The following is a 17,755-nucleotide window of genomic DNA, read 5'->3' as shown; positions in this document are numbered from 1 at the left end:
GCGGCTGTCGGAGCGATCGAGTTTTCGGTCGCTGTCCGGAATTCAAATTCTTGCACAGACTGGGGGACTAGGGACTTGATGCGGACCCCGCAACCACGGCTTAAATATGCCCTTGGGTGTGCTGGCAAGCTCAGTACCGAGGGTGTCGCTCGGGTGTACACAGCACACTGAACGGCCCAGCAAGGACACACATTCCAAGGACACACTGTTCAGTTCAGGCAGCGCCACGTTGACAAGATGCAACTGTTCGTTATCTGCCTGCTGGCGGCCACCACAGCCGCGTTCACAATGTTTGGCCCCCACATCCGCATCGTGCCGGGCCAGAAGCCCAATGAGATAATCCTGCACTTTCGCAATCCGTGCAACAATAAAACGAGCACCACCACCCTGAAGCCGCCACCGCCGCCTTGTCCTGCTCATCCCACCACTCCCGCCTGCGAGCACCGCATCACCAGTCCAGCTCCGACGAAGCCGCATTGTCCACATGCCACCACTACTCCGCACAATTGTGGTCACGACACAACGAGCTCCAGCAGGGCCACCACTCCAAAGCCGACATTGGAAACAACAATTGGGACAACTTTCAAGACAACTCAAATAACAACACCAGCACCAACCACTCTGCGACCAACAGAAGACACGACGGCCACGCCGACAACTCTGAAACCAACTGAGGGAACGACTGCCAGGCAGACAACTCTGAAACCAACTGAGGGAACGAGTGCCAAGCCGACAACTCTGAAACCTACTGAGGGAACGACTGCAAAGCAGACAACTCTGAAACCAACTGAAGGTACAACGGCAAAGTCGACAACTCTGAAACCAACTGAAGGTACAACGGCCAAGACGACAACTCTGAAACCAACTGAGGGAACAACGGCCAAGCCGACAACTTTAAAACCTACTGAGGGAACAACGGCCAAGTCGACAACTCTGAAACCAACTGAAGGTACAACGGCCAAGCCAACTACTGTGAAACCAACTGAGGGAACGAGTTCCAAGCCGACAACTCTGAAACCAACTGAAGGAACAAGTGCCAAGCCCACAACTCTGAAACCAACTGAGGGAACGACTGCCAGGCAGACAACTCTGAAACCAACTGAGGGAACGAGTGCCAAGCCGACAACTCTGAAACCTACTGAGGGAACGACTGCCACGCAGACAACTCTGAAACCAACTGAAGGTACAACGGCAAAGTCGACAACTCTGAAACCAACTGAAGGTACAACGGCCAAGCCAACTACTGTGAAACCAACTGAGGGAACGAGTTCCAAGCCGACAACTTTGAAACCAACTGAGGGAACGAGTTCCAAGCCGACAACTCTGAAACCAACCGAAGAAACAAGTGCCAAGCCCACAACTCTGAAACCTACTGAGGGAACGACTGCCACGCAGACAACTCTGAAACCAACTGAGGGAACGAGTTCCAAGCCCACAACTCTGAAACCAACCGAAGGAACGACTGTCAGGCAGACAACTCTGAAACCAACTGAAGCTACAACGACCAAGCCGACAACTTTAAAACCAACTGAAGGTACAACGGCTAAGCCAACAACTTTAAAACCTACTGAGGGAACAACGGCCAAGTCGACAACTCTGAAACCAACTGAAGGTACAACGGCCAAGACGACAACTCTGAAACCAACTGAAGGTACAACGGCCAAGCCAACTACTGTGAAACCAACTGAGGGAACGAGTTCCAAGCCGACAACTCTGAAACCAACTGAAGGTACAAGTGCCAAGCCCACAACTCTGAAACCAACTGAGGGAACGACTGTCAGGCAGACAACTCTGAAACCAACCGAAGGTACAACGGCCAAGCCAACTACTGTGAAACCAACTGAGGGAACGACTGCCAAGACGACAACTTTGAAACCAACTGAGGGAACGAGTTCCAAGCCGACAACTCTGAAACCAACCGAAGGAACAAGTGCCAAGCCCACAACTCTGAAACCAACTGAGGGAACAACGGCCAAGTCGACAACTCTGAAACCAACTGAAGGTACAACGGCCAAGCCGACAACTTTAAAACCTACTGAGGGAACAACGGCCAAGTCGACAACTCTGAAACCAACTGAAGGTACAACGGCCAAGACGACAACTCTGAAACCAACTGAAGGTACAACGGCCAAGCCAACTACTGTGAAACCAACTGAGGGAACGAGTGCCAAGCCGACAACTTTGAAACCAACTGAGGGAACGAGTTCCAAGCCGACAACTCTGAAACCAACCGAAGGAACAAGTGCCAAGCCCACAACTCTGAAACCAACTGAGGGAACGACTGTCAGGCAGACAACTCTGAAACCAACCGAAGGTACAACGGCCAAGCCAACTACTCTGAAACCAACTGAAGGTACAACGGCCAAGACGACAACTCTGAAACCAACTGAGGGAACAACGGCCAAGTCGACAACTCTGAAACCAACTGAAGGTACAACGGCCAAGCCGACAACTTTAAAACCTACTGAGGGAACGACAGCCAAGTCGACAACTCTGAAACCAACTGAAGGTACAACGGCCAAGACGACAACTCTGAAACCAACTGAAGGTACAACGGCCAAGCCAACTACTGTGAAACCAACTGAGGGAACGAGTTCCAAGCCGACAACTCTGAAACCAACTGAAGGAACAAGTGCCAAGCCCACAACTCTGAAACCAACTGAGGGAACGACTGCCAGGCAGACAACTCTGAAACCAACTGAGGGAACGAGTGCCAAGCCGACAACTCTGAAACCTACTGAGGGAACGACTGCCACGCAGACAACTCTGAAACCAACTGAAGGTACAACGGCAAAGTCGACAACTCTGAAACCAACTGAAGGTACAACGGCCAAGCCAACTACTGTGAAACCAACTGAGGGAACGAGTTCCAAGCCGACAACTTCGAAACCAACTGAGGGAACGAGTTCCAAGCCGACAACTCTGAAACCAACTGAAGGTACAAGTGCCAAGCCCACAACTCTGAAACCAACTGAGGGAACGACTGCCAGGCAGACAACTCTGAAACCAACTGAAGGTACAACGACCAAGCCGACAACTTTAAAACCAACTGAAGGTACAACGGCTAAGCCAACAACTTTAAAACCTACTGAGGGAACAACGGCCAAGTCGACAACTCTGAAACCAACTGAAGGTACAACGGCCAAGACGACAACTCTGAAACCAACTGAAGGTACAACGGCCAAGCCAACTACTCTGAAACCAACTGAAGGTACAACGGCCAAGACGACAACTCTGAAACCAACTGAGGGAACAACGGCCAAGACGACAACTCTGAAACCAACTGAAGGTACAACGGCCAAGCCAACTACTCTGAAACCAACTGAAGGTACAACGGCCAAGACGACAACTCTGAAACCAACTGAAGGTACAACGGCCAAGCCAACTACTGTGAAACCAACTGAGGGAACGAGTTCCAAGCCGACAACTCTGAAACCAACTGAAGGTACAAGTGCCAAGCCCACAACTCTGAAACCAACTGAGGGAACGACTGTCAGGCAGACAACTCTGAAACCAACTGAAGGTACAACGACCAAGCCGACAACTTTAAAACCAACTGAAGGTACAACGGCTAAGCCAACAACTTTAAAACCTACTGAGGGAACAACGGCCAAGTCGACAACTCTGAAACCAACTGAAGGTACAACGGCCAAGACGACAACTCTGAAACCAACTGAAGGTACAACGGCCAAGCCAACTACTGTGAAACCAACTGAGGGAACGACTGCCAAGACGACAACTTTGAAACCAACTGAGGGAACGAGTTCCAAGCCGACAACTCTGAAACCAACCGAAGGAACAAGTGCCAAGCCCACAACTCTGAAACCAACTGAGGGAACGACTGCCAGGCAGACAACTCTGAAACCAACTGAAGGTACAACGGCCAAGCCAACTACTCTGAAACCAACTGAAGGTACAACGGCCAAGACGACAACTCTGAAACCAACTGAAGGTACAACGGCCAATCCAACTACTGTGAAACCAACTGAGGGAACGAGTGCCAAGCCGACAACTTTGAAACCAACTGAGGGAACGAGTTCCAAGCCGACAACTCTGAAACCAACCGAAGGAACAAGTGCCAAGCCCACAACTCTGAAACCTACTGAGGGAACGACTGCCACGCAGACAACTCTGAAACCAACTGAAGGTACAACGACCAAGCCGACAACTTTAAAACCAACTGAGGGAACAACGGCCAAGTCGACAACTCTGAAACCAACTGAAGGTACAACGGCCAAGCCAACTACTGTGAAACCAACTGAGGGAACGAGTGCCAAGCCGACAACTCTGAAACCAACTGAACGAACGACTGCAAAGCAGACAACTCTGAGGCCAACTGAGGGAACGACTGCCAAGCCTACAACTCTGAAACCAACTGAGCGAACGACTGCCAAGCAGACAACTCTGAGACCAACTGAAGGTACAACGGCCAAGTCGACAACTCTGAAACCAACTGAAGGTACAACGGCCAAGCCGACTACCCTGAGACCAACTGAGGGAACGACTGCCAAGCCTATAACTCTGAAACCAACAACGGCCAAGCCGACAACTCTGAAACCAACTGAACGAACGACTGCAAAGCAGACAACTCTGAGGCCAACTGAGGGAACGACTGCCAAGCCTACAACTCTGAAACCAACTGAGCGAACGACTGCCAAGCAGACAACTCTGAGACCAACTGAAGGTACAACGGCCAAGTCGACAACTCTGAAACCAACTGAAGGTACAACGGCCAAGCCGACTACCCTGAGACCAACTGAGGGAACGACTGCCAAGCCTATAACTCTGAAACCAACAACGGCCAAGCCGACAACTCTGAAACCAACTGAACGAACAACTGCCAAGCAGACAACTCTGAGACCAACTGAGGGAACGACTGCCAAGCCTACAACCCTGAAACCAACAACGGCCAAGCCTACAACTCTGAAACCAACTGAGGGAACAACGGCTAAGCCGACAACTCTGAAACCAACTGAGCGAACGACTGCCAAGCAGACAACTCTGGGACCAACTGAGGGAACAACTGTCAAGCCTACAACTCTGAAACCAACTGAGGGAACGACTGCCAAGCAGACAACTCTGAAACCAACTGAGGGAACGAGTGCCAAGCCGACATCTCTGAAACCAACTGAAGGTACAACGGCCAAGCCGACTACTCTGAAACCAACTGAGCGAACGACTGCCAAGCTTACAACTCTGAAACCAACTGAGCGAACGACTGCCAAGCCTACAACTCTGAAACCAACTGAGCGAACGACTGCCAAGCAGACAACTCTGAAACCAACTGAGGGAACAACTGTCAAGCCTACAACTCTGAAACCAACTGAGGGAACGACTGCCAAGCAGACAACTCTGAAACCAACTGAGGGAACGAGTGCCAAGCCGACATCTCTGAAACCAACTGAAGGTACAACGGCCAAGCCGACTACTCTGAAACCAACTGAGCGAACGACTGCCAAGCAGACAACTCTGAGACCAACTGAGGGAACGACTGCCAAGCCTACAACCCTGAAACCAACAACGGCCAAGCCGACAACTCTGAAACCAACTGAACGAACGACTGCAAAGCAGACAACTCTGAAACCAACTGAGCGAACGACTGCCAAGCCTACAACTCTGAAACCAACTGAGGGAACAACGGCTAAGCCGACAACTCTGAAACCAACTGAGCGAACGACTGCCAAGCAGACAACTCTGAGACCAACTGAGGGAACAACTGTCAAGCCTACAACTCTGAAACCAACTGAGGGAACGACTGCCAAGCAGACAACTCTGAAACCAACTGAGGGAACGAGTGCCAAGCCGACATCTCTGAAACCAACTGAAGGTACAACGCCCAAGCCGACTACTCTGAAACCAACTGAGCGAACGACTGCCAAGCAGACAACTCTGAGACCAACTGAGGGAACGACTGCCAAGCCTACAACCCTGAAACCAACAACGGTCAAGCCGACAACTCTAAAACCAACTGAACGAACGACTGCAAAGCAGACAACTCTGAAACCAACTGAGCGAACGACTGCCAAGCCTACAACTCTGAAACCAACTGAGGGAACAACGGCTAAGCCGACAACTCTGAAACCAACTGAGCGAACGACTGCCAAGCAGACAACTCTGAAACCAACTGAGGGAACAACGGCTAAGCCGACAACTCTGAAACCAACTGAGCGAACGACTGCCAAGCAGACAACTCTGAGACCAACTGAGGGAACAACTGTCAAGCCTACAACTCTGAAACCAACTGAGGGAACGACTGCCAAGCCGACATCTCTGAAATCAACTGAAGGTACAACGGCCAAGCCGACTACTCTGAGACCAACTGAGGGAACGACTGCCAAGCCGACATCTCTGAAATCAACTGAAGGTACAACGGCCAAGCCGACTACTCTGAGACCAACTGAGGGAACGACTGCCAAGCAGACAACTCTGAAACCAACTGAAGGTACAACGGCCAAGCCGACTACTCTGAAACCAACTGAGCGAACGACTGCCAAGCAGACAACTCTGAGGCCAACTGAGGGAACAACTGTCAAGCCTACAACTCAGAAACCAACTGAACGAACTACTGCCAAAGAAACAACTCTGAGACCAACTGAGGGAACGACTGTCAAGCCTACAACTCAGAAACCAACTGAGGGAACAACTGTCAAGCCTACAACTCTGCAACCAACTGAGGGAACGACTGCCAAGCCGACAACTCTGAGACCAACTGAGGGAACAACGGCCAAGCCGACAACTCTGAAACCAACTGAACGAACGACTGCCAAGCAGACAACTCTGAGGCCAACTGAGGGAACAACTGTCAAGCCTACAACTCAGAAACCAACTGAAAGAACTACTGCCAAGGAGACAACTCTGAGACCAACTGAGGGAACAACGGCCAAGCCGACAACTCTGAAACCAACTGAACGAACTACTGCCAAGCAGACAACTCTGAGACCAACTGAGGGAACAACTGTCAAGCCTACAACTCAGAAACCAACTGAGGGAACGACTGTCAAGCCTACAACTCTGAAACCAACTGAGGGAACGAGTGCCAAGCCTACAACTCTGAGACCAACTGAGGGAACGACTGCCAAGCAGACAACTCTGAGACCAACTGAGGGAACAACGGCCAAACCGACAACTCAGAAACCAACTGAACGAACGACTGCCAAGCCGACAACTCTGAAACCAACTGAGCGAACGACTGCCAAGCAGACAACTCTGAGACCAACTGAGGGAACGACTGCCAAGCCTACAACTCTGAAACCAACTAAGGGAACGAGTGCAAAGCCTACAACTCTGAAACCAACTGAGGGAACGACTGCCAAGCCGACAACTCTGAGACCAACTGAAGGTACAACGGCCAAGCAGACAACTCAGAAACCAACTGAACGAACGACTGCCAAGCAGACAACTCTGAAACCAACTGAACGAACGACTGCCAAGCAGACAACTCTGAGGCCAACTGAGCGAACGACTTCCAAGCCTACAACTCTGAAACCAACTGAACGAACGACTGCAAAGCATACAACTCTGAGACCAACTGAGGGAACGACTGTCAAGCCTACAACTCAGAAACCAACTGAACGAACTACTGCCAAGGAGACAACTCTGAGTCCAACTGAGGGAACAACTGTCAAGCCTACAACTCAGAAACCAACTGAGGGAACAACGGCCAAGCCGACAACTCTGAAACCAACTGAACGAACGACTGCCAAGCAGACAACTCTGAGGCCAACTGAGGGAACAACTGTCAAGCCTACAACTCAGAAACCAACTGAAAGAACTACTGCCAAGGAGACAACTCTGAGACCAACTGAGGGAACAACGGCCAAGCCGACAACTCTGAAACCAACTGAACGAACGACTGCCAAGCAGACAACTCTGAGGCCAACTGAGCGAACGACTGCCAAGCCTACAACTCTGAAACCAACTGAACGAACGACTGCCAAGCATACAACTCTGAGACCAACTGAAGGTACAACGGCCAAGCAGACAACTCTGAGACCAACTGAGGGAACGACTGCAAAGCCTACAACTCTGAGACCAACTAAGGAAACAACGGCCAAGCCGACAACTCTAAAACCAACTGAACGAACGACTGCCAAGCAGACAACTCTGAGGCCAACTGAGCGAACGACTTCCAAGCCTACAACTCTGAAACCAACTGAACGAACGACTGCAAAGCATACAACTCTGAGACCAACTAAGGAAACAACGGCCAAGCAGACAACTCAGAAACCAACTGAGGGAACGACTGTCAAGCCTACAACTCAGAAACCAACTGAGGGAACGACTGCCAAGCAGACAACTCTGAGACCAACTGAAGGTACAACGGCCAAGCAGACAACTCTGAGACCAACTGAGCGAACGACTGCAAAGCCTACAACTCTGAGACCAACTGAAGGTACAACGGCCAAGCAGACAACTCTGAGACCAACTGAGGGAACAACTGTCAAGCCTACAACTCAGAAACCAACTGAGGGAACAACGGCCAAGCCGACAACTCTGAAACCAACTGAGGGAACGACTGCCAAGCATACAACTCTGAGACCAACTGAGGGAACGACGGCAAAGCCTACAACTCTGAGACCAACTAAGGAAACAACGGCCAAGCCGACAACTCTGAAACCAACTGAACGAACGACTGCCAAGCAGACAACTCTGAGGCCAACTGAGCGAACGACTGCCAAGCCTACAACTCTGAAACCAACTGAACGAACGACTGCCAAGCATACAACTCTGAGACCAACTGAAGGTACAACGGCCAAGCAGACAACTCTGAGACCAACTGAGGGAACGACTGCAAAGCCTACAACTCTGAGACCAACTGAGGGAACGACTGCAAAGCCTACAACTCTGAGTCCAACTAAGGAAACAACGGCCAAGCCGACAACTCTGAAACCAACTGAACGAACGACTGCCAAGCAGACAACTCTGAGGCCAACTGAGCGAACGACTGCCAAGCCTACAACTCAGAAACCAACTGAACGAACTACTGCCAAGGAGACAACTCTTAGACCAACTGAGGGAACAACTGTCAAGCCTACAACTCAGAAACCAACTAAGGGAACAACGGCCAAGCCGACAACTCTGAAACCAACTGAGGGAACGACTGCCAAGCAGACAACTCTGAGGCCAACTGAGGGAACAACTGTCAAGCCTACAACTCAGAAACCAACTGAACGAACTACTGCCAAGCAGACAACTCAGAAACCAACTGAGGGAACGAGTGCCAAGCCTACAACTGTGAGACCAACTGAAGGTACAACGGCCAAGCAGACAACTCAGAAACCAACTGAACGAACGACTGCCAAGCAGACAACTCTGAGACCAACTGAAGGTACAACGGCCAAGCAGACAACTCTGAGACCAACTGAAGGAACAACTGCCAAGCAGACAACTCTGAGACCAACTGAGGGAACGACTGCAAAGCCTACAACTCTGAGACCAACTAAGGAAACAACGGCCAAGCATACAACTCTGAGACCAACTGAGGGAACGACTGCCAAGCAGACAACTCTGAGGCCAACTGAGGGAACAACTGTCAAGCCTACAACTCAGAAACCAACTGAACGAACTACTGCCAAGGAGACAACTCTGAGACCAACTAAGGAAACAACGGCCAAGCCGACAACTCTGAAACCAACTGAGGGAACGACTGCCAAGCATACAACTCTGAGACCAACTGAGGGAACGACTGCCAAGCAGACAACTCTGAGGCCAACTGAGGGAACAACTGTCAAGCCTACAACTCAGAAACCAACTGAACGAACTACTGCCAAGCATACAACTCTGAGACCAACTGAGGGAACGACTGCCAAGCAGACAACTCTGAGGCCAACTGAGGGAACAACTGTCAAGCCTACAACTCAGAAACCAACTGAACGAACTACTGCCAAGGAGACAACTCTGAGACCAACTGAAGGTACAACGGCCAAGCAGACAACTCTGAGACCAACTGAGGGAACGACTGCAAAGCCTACAACTCTGAGACCAACTAAGGAAACAACGGCCAAGCCGACAACTCTGAAACCAACTGAGGGAACAACTGTCAAGCCTACAACTCAGAAACCAACTGAACGAACTACTGCCAAGGAGACAACTCTGAGACCAACTGAGGGAACAACTGTCAAGCCTACAACTCAGAAACCAACTGAGGGAACAACGGCCAAGCCGACAACTCTGAAACCAACTGAGGGGACGACTGCCAAGCAGACAACTCAGAAACCAACTGAACGAACGACTGCCAAGCAGACAACGCTGAGACCAACTGAGAGAACAACTGTCAAGCCTACAACTCTGAAACCAACTGAGGGAACGACTGTCAAGCCTACAACTCAGAAACCAACTGAGGGAACAACAGCTAAGCCGACAACTCTGAAACCAACTGAACGAACGACTGATAAGCAGACAACACTGAGACCAACTGAGCGAACGACTGCAAAGCCTACAACTCTGAGACCAACTGAAGGTACAACGGCCAAGCAGACAACTCTGTGGCCAACTGAGGGAACAACTGTCAAGCAGACAACTCAGAAACCAACTGAACGATCGACTGCCAAGCATACAACTCTGAGACCAACTGAGGGAACGACTTCCAGGCCGACAACGTTAGAGCCTACTGGCGGAACAACGCCACAGCAGACTTCTCAGAAGACGACAACCCTTAAGCCAACATCGGTTGAGACGACAACCGAATCTCTCCCTCCGTTTAATATATTCGATGTGATAACTGGTACACCATTGACAAGCACTCCCAATATTTCGTAAAGCAGCATCAAACAGAACTAAAGTAGTGATAAGCTTATTGAATCCGTAATTAATGTAAATTTTAATTCTAATAAATTTTCAACAACATTACAAATTTAAAGTTCTCTTGGTAGCAATGCGTTATATTCCAAAGATTCTGTCATAATTCATTGAAAATGATTTCTTATACATTAACAAAAAAATGTTTCTTACGTAACTTGTACCTAGTGGGGCCCCACGAGTATTAGATTCATATGCTAAGGACTTATTTATTTACAGGGGTATATTGTTGTCCAACGTATTACCATCTTCAGCGCTTTCCTCGCTGTCGAAATCAATGCTGGCATCCCGCCAGTCACACAAGCCGGGGAACTTCTCGCTGATGCGATGCTGGGGGCACTTGGATCCCGCCGGACCAGATTGGTAGATGGGTTCGTTGAAAATGTTGTTGTAGTCATAGTTGCACGTCAACATGAACTGGAAACGATTGGATTTGGGCTCCAGGAAGCGGACACCGGCGCAGCCCACGCGATTCACTCGATCAGACACAAGCAGTGTAAAGTGGCCGATCTTCTTGCTGCGGGAGAAAAATATTTTTATAAATCTTATGCGTTTTCATAAAGTTTTAAAACTTCTAAAGAACTTTACAAAATATTTGACACTATTTAAACAACTTTTGTGTTGAACATTTAGTTTTTAGCGGCTTACCCCTGCGGATGTGGGTGATATTTATCGATGAAGCTCTGATTGGCATCCTGGTACTCGCGGAACCAGTTGATCACAAAGGACTTCATTCGTCTCGAGTGCGATTTGAACTCTCTGCCGATCCAAAAGTAACCGATATTCTGACCACTAAACTTGAAACGCGGCGTGTTGCGGCACTTGTCGTGGGCGAATTGGCAGCGTTTGGCGTGCAAGGCGGCCATTTGCTCCAGTTCGTTATCCCAACGCAGCAGCGGCATATGGGCGGCACTGCGATAGCCATCCAGATTTCCGCTGGCGATCTTCGATCTGGCCAAATTGTGCATGTCCAGCAGCAGCTGGCGCCGCCTCTCGCTCATTTCGAGGAGCTTGGGTTCCGGTCCGCAGGAGGGAGAGAAGCTACCGTTGTTGCCACATGCGGTATGCGGCACGTGCACCAGATGCGTTCCATTGTACAGCTCACAAAGTGCTGCCGCACAGTAGCCGCCAGATGGCGCTGCAGTAGTGGTGGTTACGGCTTCGGTTAAGCTCTGAGCTCCGGTTAATCCGTTGTGGCAAACCAAAACTATGAGGAGCACTGCAGGCGCCCAAGCGGCGAACACGCTGCACTTGCTCAACAATCTCGGCATCTCGACGGTCAACACGCTACTGATCTGAGGTCGTGCGGCACTTTGGGTTTATGAATGGGTTATGGCTAACCATCGACCAGTTGCCTCCGCCGGCGTCGCTGCTTTTCCCACTTCTTTGGGTTGGGTAGCGCTGCGGGGTCCATAACTGGTTCTCATTAGAAAGAAATTAGCCATGGGAATTAGTGGGGCTTTAATCTGAGGACATCGGAGCGGGTCATTCCTAAAATACTATCTTAATCATAGGTTTATAATCTCTGCTATTATTTCGTGGAAATTAGTTGATTAGATGGAAACTAACTATTAATAGAATGTAACCCTTAAATTCGCAGACTTGCGAATGAACAAGGTCCTATTTTATAGCCATTGTATTTTTTCTCAGTGCAGTCTGGGCAGCTTGCTAGGTTCGCGGCACCCAGTGGTCATCCCTCATCGTCGCCCAGCTTCCGGCAGTGCGCCGCGTGCGGTGCATCAGTGGATCATCCCTATATCACCGCCATATCACCGCCGATTCGCACCGATCCGTGGATAACCGGTTTGTGTTGTTGGATGTGGGTACGCGTCTGGGTCTGGATCTGGGACTGGCCCCGTGTAAGTGGTATAATCAGTTACCGGCGGGCAGTGTGGGAAAAATGCTCGCTTCAAGGCAATTGCCGATAAGTAGCTGGGTCGGGGAATTATTGGCTTTTCGCTCAGCTTTACAATCAACTAGCCCGGCCAAAAGCCGCTGGCCCAAGAGAGACAACCGTCGTAAGCCAAAAAAAATATATATATGCATATACAAAAATAAGGAACATAAAAATCAAGTGTAAAGAACGCAGAAAAACACAGAAATTAATGAAACGTCAACAGAAACGTGCCTCACACCTAATCGAAGTTAATTAAAATAACAATGCTCCGACAGCTGAAGCCTCGCACTAAACACACCAACAATACCAAAATGCGAAATCTGCAAAAAACCGAAAAGACCATAAATAAGAAAAAAATCTTATAATTATGACGTCGAATGGCCATCCCCGAAATAAGCAAGAAAGAATGGATCGAGCAGTTTATTGATTCTGGATTCGAGTCTGGGTCAATGCTATTTATAATTTTATTGGTTTTGTAGTCCCAAGATCGGTTGCCAATAGTTTGTTATACCAGAGACTTTAGTGGCTTTGCACATACGACTTACTTGAGTACATGAAAAATATTCTATTTATACAGATTTTAGTGCCCCGAACAATTAAAAATGTGTCTCGCACATTCAAAGCTTATTATTTACGTGAGCAATGACTGAAAAAAAACTTTAGTTTCGCACGTGCCACATTGTAGGATTGTAAATTGAAATAACTTACTCAGATGGCTTTAAAATAATTTTGGCATGAAGCTACCAGGGTATTGGACTCTTCGGACCGCTGGCCCTAATAAACTCTAGATTTCGCTTCTTCTTTTATTGGCCAATTACGATGCGGCTGGTTGTTTCGCGTTTATTGAGCTATCACATCATTGAGTTTTTTGAGAGGTTCTGCTCATGCGTTGCAATCATTGACTTTTAATTTTAAAAACTAAAAATGCCATTATTTTATTCGAAAATTGCTAGAAATTGAGAACATGCTAGAGGCGAATTTCCCATTATTCATTGAGTGTAGAAGTGCATCACTCGCTGAGAAAAATGTTTTCATTAATTCACTAATTACTGCCCAGTGGCTGCACCGGGTTCATTCAAGTTGCAGAAAATTATTCAATAAATCTTGGGTTTTATTGGCTGACTCAATTGAAGTTCTCCGGCTATATGATTATGAATGATTTGTGAGCGGCATCAGCCGCAACCGCAATAGTTGCTTGGTAGTTTATTTAGCCACGATATTCGCTGGCCAGTACTCGTATTTCGTCGACGACGGCGCTCAACTGCTGTTGTAATTAAAGATCTCTTAGCAGTCATCAGATAGATCCAGCCAGCTAGTCAAACTCGGATCGAAAGCTAATGCTGAAGTTCGCGTGACGTGCGAGTAGATACATTTGCATAGAAAATGATTAATCGCGCAGCGATTAATTGGCAGCAACGTCAATGCTGCAGTTGTTAAATATAAACAATACATTTAGCAGCGACTAAACATAAATTACTCTGAAAATGTGTACGAAAATACATTTGGGGCCGGGTAACCCCACTTGGCCTTATGATTGGCAGCATAATTACCATATATCGCCACCGCTGCACTTCCTCATTCTGTAATTACACCAATTGCGGCAGTACATCACGTTAAGCGTGACGCCCAATGGCCTCCAGATAGTCGGCGATAACGAAGATCTATGGAGCTGTAAGCCACCAAACACTCTGGTTGTTGGCGGAAGTGCGAAGCAATTGTTGGGCCAAGAAAATGATCGGAAACTCGGGAAGAGTTACTTTACTTCATCCACCAACATGTTTAATACCAATTCTGAAATCTTGTCTTGTTGGAAACGTCTTTATCGATAGCTTCTAATGTTTGCATTGATATAGTTTGATGAGATAAAGCTTTAAGCTCTTAACAACCCAAGTGCTTTGTTTAATTGTCCAACCGCTTCTGTTAGCCAAGTGCGCGATAACTGAAAGCCAACTTAAGTTGGCCATCGCCATGGCATGGCCGCACAACTAGGTGGCTTTTTAATGGCCGGCGTTGAAGGCTCTTATCATAATTAGCATATTTCGCCCAGTGTATTTCGGCCTGGCCAGCGATGATCTCTTTGTGTCCGTGTGCTTCTGTGAGCCATATAATTGCTGGCAGCAAAACGTGACGTTTGCGCTGGCGACTTCGTGTCCTGGGTTGTTACCTTGGCAATTAGTTGGTCGAAACTGCCAAGGTTTAATTACACGATGCAGCTCCCTTAAATCCACGAGCTGTGTGCGCTTTGATGTTTTGCCAGTTACCCTATTAATTAAGTTGAATGATCGAATATACGATACTCTTAGTTTTTCTGCATCTTCAAACATAGCGCTGAAATGCGGCTCGAAGGACCAAAGATTATTATTTGTTGTGGATTTTGGTTTTGGCTGCTACATAGTGTTTTTCAAAACGCGCCTTGTTGATTTTACCCCAGATAAATGGTGTTCGTTGCCATTACTATTGTCAGCCAGTTGTCAGGTGTTGGCTGCATTTCATTTTCATTTCATATTATTAAATTTAATTTTCGGTTTTGTCTCTCGCTCCATCTATGTGTGCGTGTGTGCGAGTGTGCGAGTGTGTGTGTATCTGCACTAATTAAATTCATGCTGAAATTTTTCTAATTAAAAGTTTACTAATGAAATTTATGCAGCTGCTGTTGGAAATGCTGCTGTCTGCGTGGGTGTGTGTGCTGTGTGTGTGCTGTGTGTGCGCTGTGTGTGTGGTGTGTGTGCGCTGTGTGTGTGTTTGGTTGAAAGCCCAAAAGTCGCGCTTTCAATTAAAAATCGCCATGAACGGTTCGGATTTTGTGGGGTTTTGGGTGCGGATGGGGAGGTTTTACACACGGACAGCTGGCCATTTTGATGTGCTCGAATTAGATTTGTATTAAATTGCATTTTTGTGGTTATTATTTATTTCATTGCATTTCACTGCACTTTCACGTCTTGCGTCTGCCTGACTGCCTGACTGCCCTTCCTTTTTTGCTGTTGTTTTCGGCCTTATTTAATATTGTATTTTAACGTATTTGCGTAAACAACTGCGGGGGCAAGTTAATGCAATCAAATGTGGCATAATTAAAACCTAATATCGGTGCGGCGTTGGAGGGGCTGTGTTACGGTTTGATTATCATCTGGATGTAAATAAATGGGCAGGCCTTGATATAGTCGTTTATATGGATATTTACACATTGTCATTACAGCTGGCAAACTCAACCAGTGTACTTTTCAATACTCCACAAGCCAGTACATTTAAATTAAAAATGGATAAACCCAATTCCGCACCTCATCCATCTCTTAAGCGGAGCTGTCCTCCAGAAAGTGCGTCCATGATAAAGATGCTGCCTCCGCAAAAGCGGAGGCGTCTTGATGATTCAACGATATTGGAAATAAGGTACATTGATCAGAACCATTGTGGCAATGCTGCTTCACAGGAGGTTGTCACTAAGAAAGTCTTACTTGGGTAGTTGCACACATGAGAACAACATCATACATATTAGTCTAAATTGCATTTGCAGTGTTGTTTCGACTAAATGGATACTCGGCATGTAGAGCATCAAATAATTGATTATGGTAAGTTATCACGAGTGGCCATTGATTAACTAATTTAGCGAAATAGCTAATAATTGCCTTCAAACGGTTTTTCCTTTCATTAGATGCGACTGAGCCAATAAAATTTAATGACGCGTAAATTGGACAATTGAAACACTCAAATTATAAATTGCCGTTCTATGCAACTTTACAGTTCAATTTCTTTTAAATTTTTAAAAATCGAGATCATACTAGCCATGATCCATGATGATTGAATAACGTTTGTTCGGATTATAATTGTAAAATACCTGAAATCCTTCTTCAGGACACGAATATTAAGTTCTCCATTACGGAAGCGTTTTGCGCCATGTGGCGCCACCAAGGAATTCATTTGGCTGGCAAGTCACGTGATGTGCAACAGCAGCAGTTGCTGCAGAGAGGATCTGGGGATCTGGAGATCGGATGCCAGGGGTCAGGGGTCAGGGGTCATCAAACGCTGACCCGACACAATGATAAACTGCGTGCCGCAATATGAGGCAGCTAGCCGCAGAACTTTTTGGCCACGAGTGCGAGTGTAGGAGACCGGCCTGCCGCTAATTTATGTCATCCCTCGTCCTTCCCAGTCCGCCGAAGATGCCTCCTGGCGCCTGGCCAGAGGAAGTCCTTCTCCACGCCAGTGCTTAACATGCGCCGACTGCCGCCCTTCTAGTTACCATTTCTCCCCACGCCTGCCATCCTCCCATACTTATTATTATTTTTTTTTTTTTTTGCTTTTGGCTGCGACATGGTCAACTGGCACATGGCATTCCCAGTGGCACGCTCCAGGGGCATCAATATTCCCGACGCTGGACGCGCATGGCCACCTTCGGCGAGGGAAGGCAGTTCCAAGGCTGGGCCACCAAAGCTCCCAAGACACAGGTGCACTGCGACACAAGTACCCATGTAAATAATACAAATGTGAAAAGAGCAAATTTGTTTCTTACAATAGGATTAGTTGGAAATTTGACTGTGTGACAAGGCGGAGCAGCAATGTTTGCCATTTTGGCTCTGGATTTTCCGGCAGTGTAGCAATTTCGATACAATGCTTGGTCAGAGACATAGAAGCCAAGGCTAAGAACACAGTCAAAATATTGACACGACTTGCTCTTGGCCAAGCTCTTTGTTGCGCTTTATTGACACTGCCCAAGGACGTGCAGCGTATCCGTGTCCTGCCCTCCGCATCCTGGCTTCCTGGCTTCCTGCCCTCCACTCGCCACTTTGTGCCTTCTGTCTGCCAACTTGCTTTTAATCTCGTTCCCAAATTGGTCGATTTTAAAGACATTTGCCTTGCCTCGAATGGCCTGCATTTTGAAATTCGTTTACTTCAATAATGCCAAGTAATGGCTGAGATTTCGTTGCTCGATTTATGTATTTTCAACCGGCTGGACGCCTTTTCTTTTTTCCCAAAAACACGTTCGCTTTCTCACGTATGTGGTTCGTTGTTTTTTGTATTTTATATATGTGCCTTGTTTATACTCGTTGCGTTTTTTAGTGTTCATTG

At 47.9% G+C, this 17,755-nt stretch overlaps 2 protein-coding genes across 2 annotated transcripts; one reads left to right on the top strand and one right to left on the bottom strand.

Moving 5' to 3' along the window:
* Positions 1–237: 237 nt before the first annotated feature.
* LOC113564535 (mucin-2) lies at positions 238–10,758 on the top strand. Its single transcript, XM_026982261.1, has 3 exons — positions 238–8,108; positions 8,343–10,199; positions 10,590–10,758. Exons 1-3 carry the CDS (start codon positions 238–240, stop codon positions 10,756–10,758), a joined length of 9,897 nt encoding a protein of 3,298 aa, XP_026838062.1.
* A 101-nt stretch (positions 10,759–10,859) lies between these two features.
* Positions 10,860–12,097, bottom strand: LOC6550577 (venom allergen 5). The gene is made up of 2 exons (XM_001978142.3): positions 11,446–12,097; positions 10,860–11,314 (listed from the first exon to the last, which is right to left on the bottom strand). Exons 1-2 carry the CDS (start codon positions 12,066–12,068, stop codon positions 11,011–11,013), a joined length of 927 nt encoding a protein of 308 aa, XP_001978178.1. The 5' UTR covers positions 12,069–12,097; the 3' UTR covers positions 10,860–11,010.
* Between the last annotated feature and the right edge of the window lie 5,658 nt (positions 12,098–17,755).

The sequence above is a fragment of the Drosophila erecta genome, unplaced genomic scaffold, assembly GCF_003286155.1.
Source record: "Drosophila erecta strain 14021-0224.00,06,07 unplaced genomic scaffold, DereRS2 tig00000126-arrow-pilon, whole genome shotgun sequence".
Classification (NCBI taxonomy): Eukaryota; Metazoa; Arthropoda; class Insecta; order Diptera; family Drosophilidae; genus Drosophila; species Drosophila erecta.
The sequence above is the reverse complement of the archived record's forward strand: the minus strand, read 5'-3'. Positions and strand labels throughout refer to the sequence as shown.

Excerpts from the sequence above, each read along its gene's own strand:
- LOC113564535 (XM_026982261.1), top strand. The coding sequence starts at position 238 with ATGCAACTGTTCGTTATCTGCCTGCTGGCGGCCACCACAGCCGCGTTC. Across the intron at positions 8,109-8,342 it reads GCCAAGCAGACAACTCTGAG|ACCAACTGAGCGAACGACTG; the intron begins GCCAACTGAGCG and ends GACAACTCTGAG. Across the intron at positions 10,200-10,589 it reads ACTGAGGGGACGACTGCCAA|GCCGACAACGTTAGAGCCTA; the intron begins GCAGACAACTCA and ends AACGACTTCCAG.
- LOC6550577 (XM_001978142.3), bottom strand. The coding sequence starts at position 12,068 with ATGCCGAGATTGTTGAGCAAGTGCAGCGTGTTCGCCGCTTGGGCGCCT. Across the intron at positions 11,315-11,445 it reads TATCACCCACATCCGCAGGG|CAAGAAGATCGGCCACTTTA; the intron begins GTAAGCCGCTAA and ends TTTCTCCCGCAG.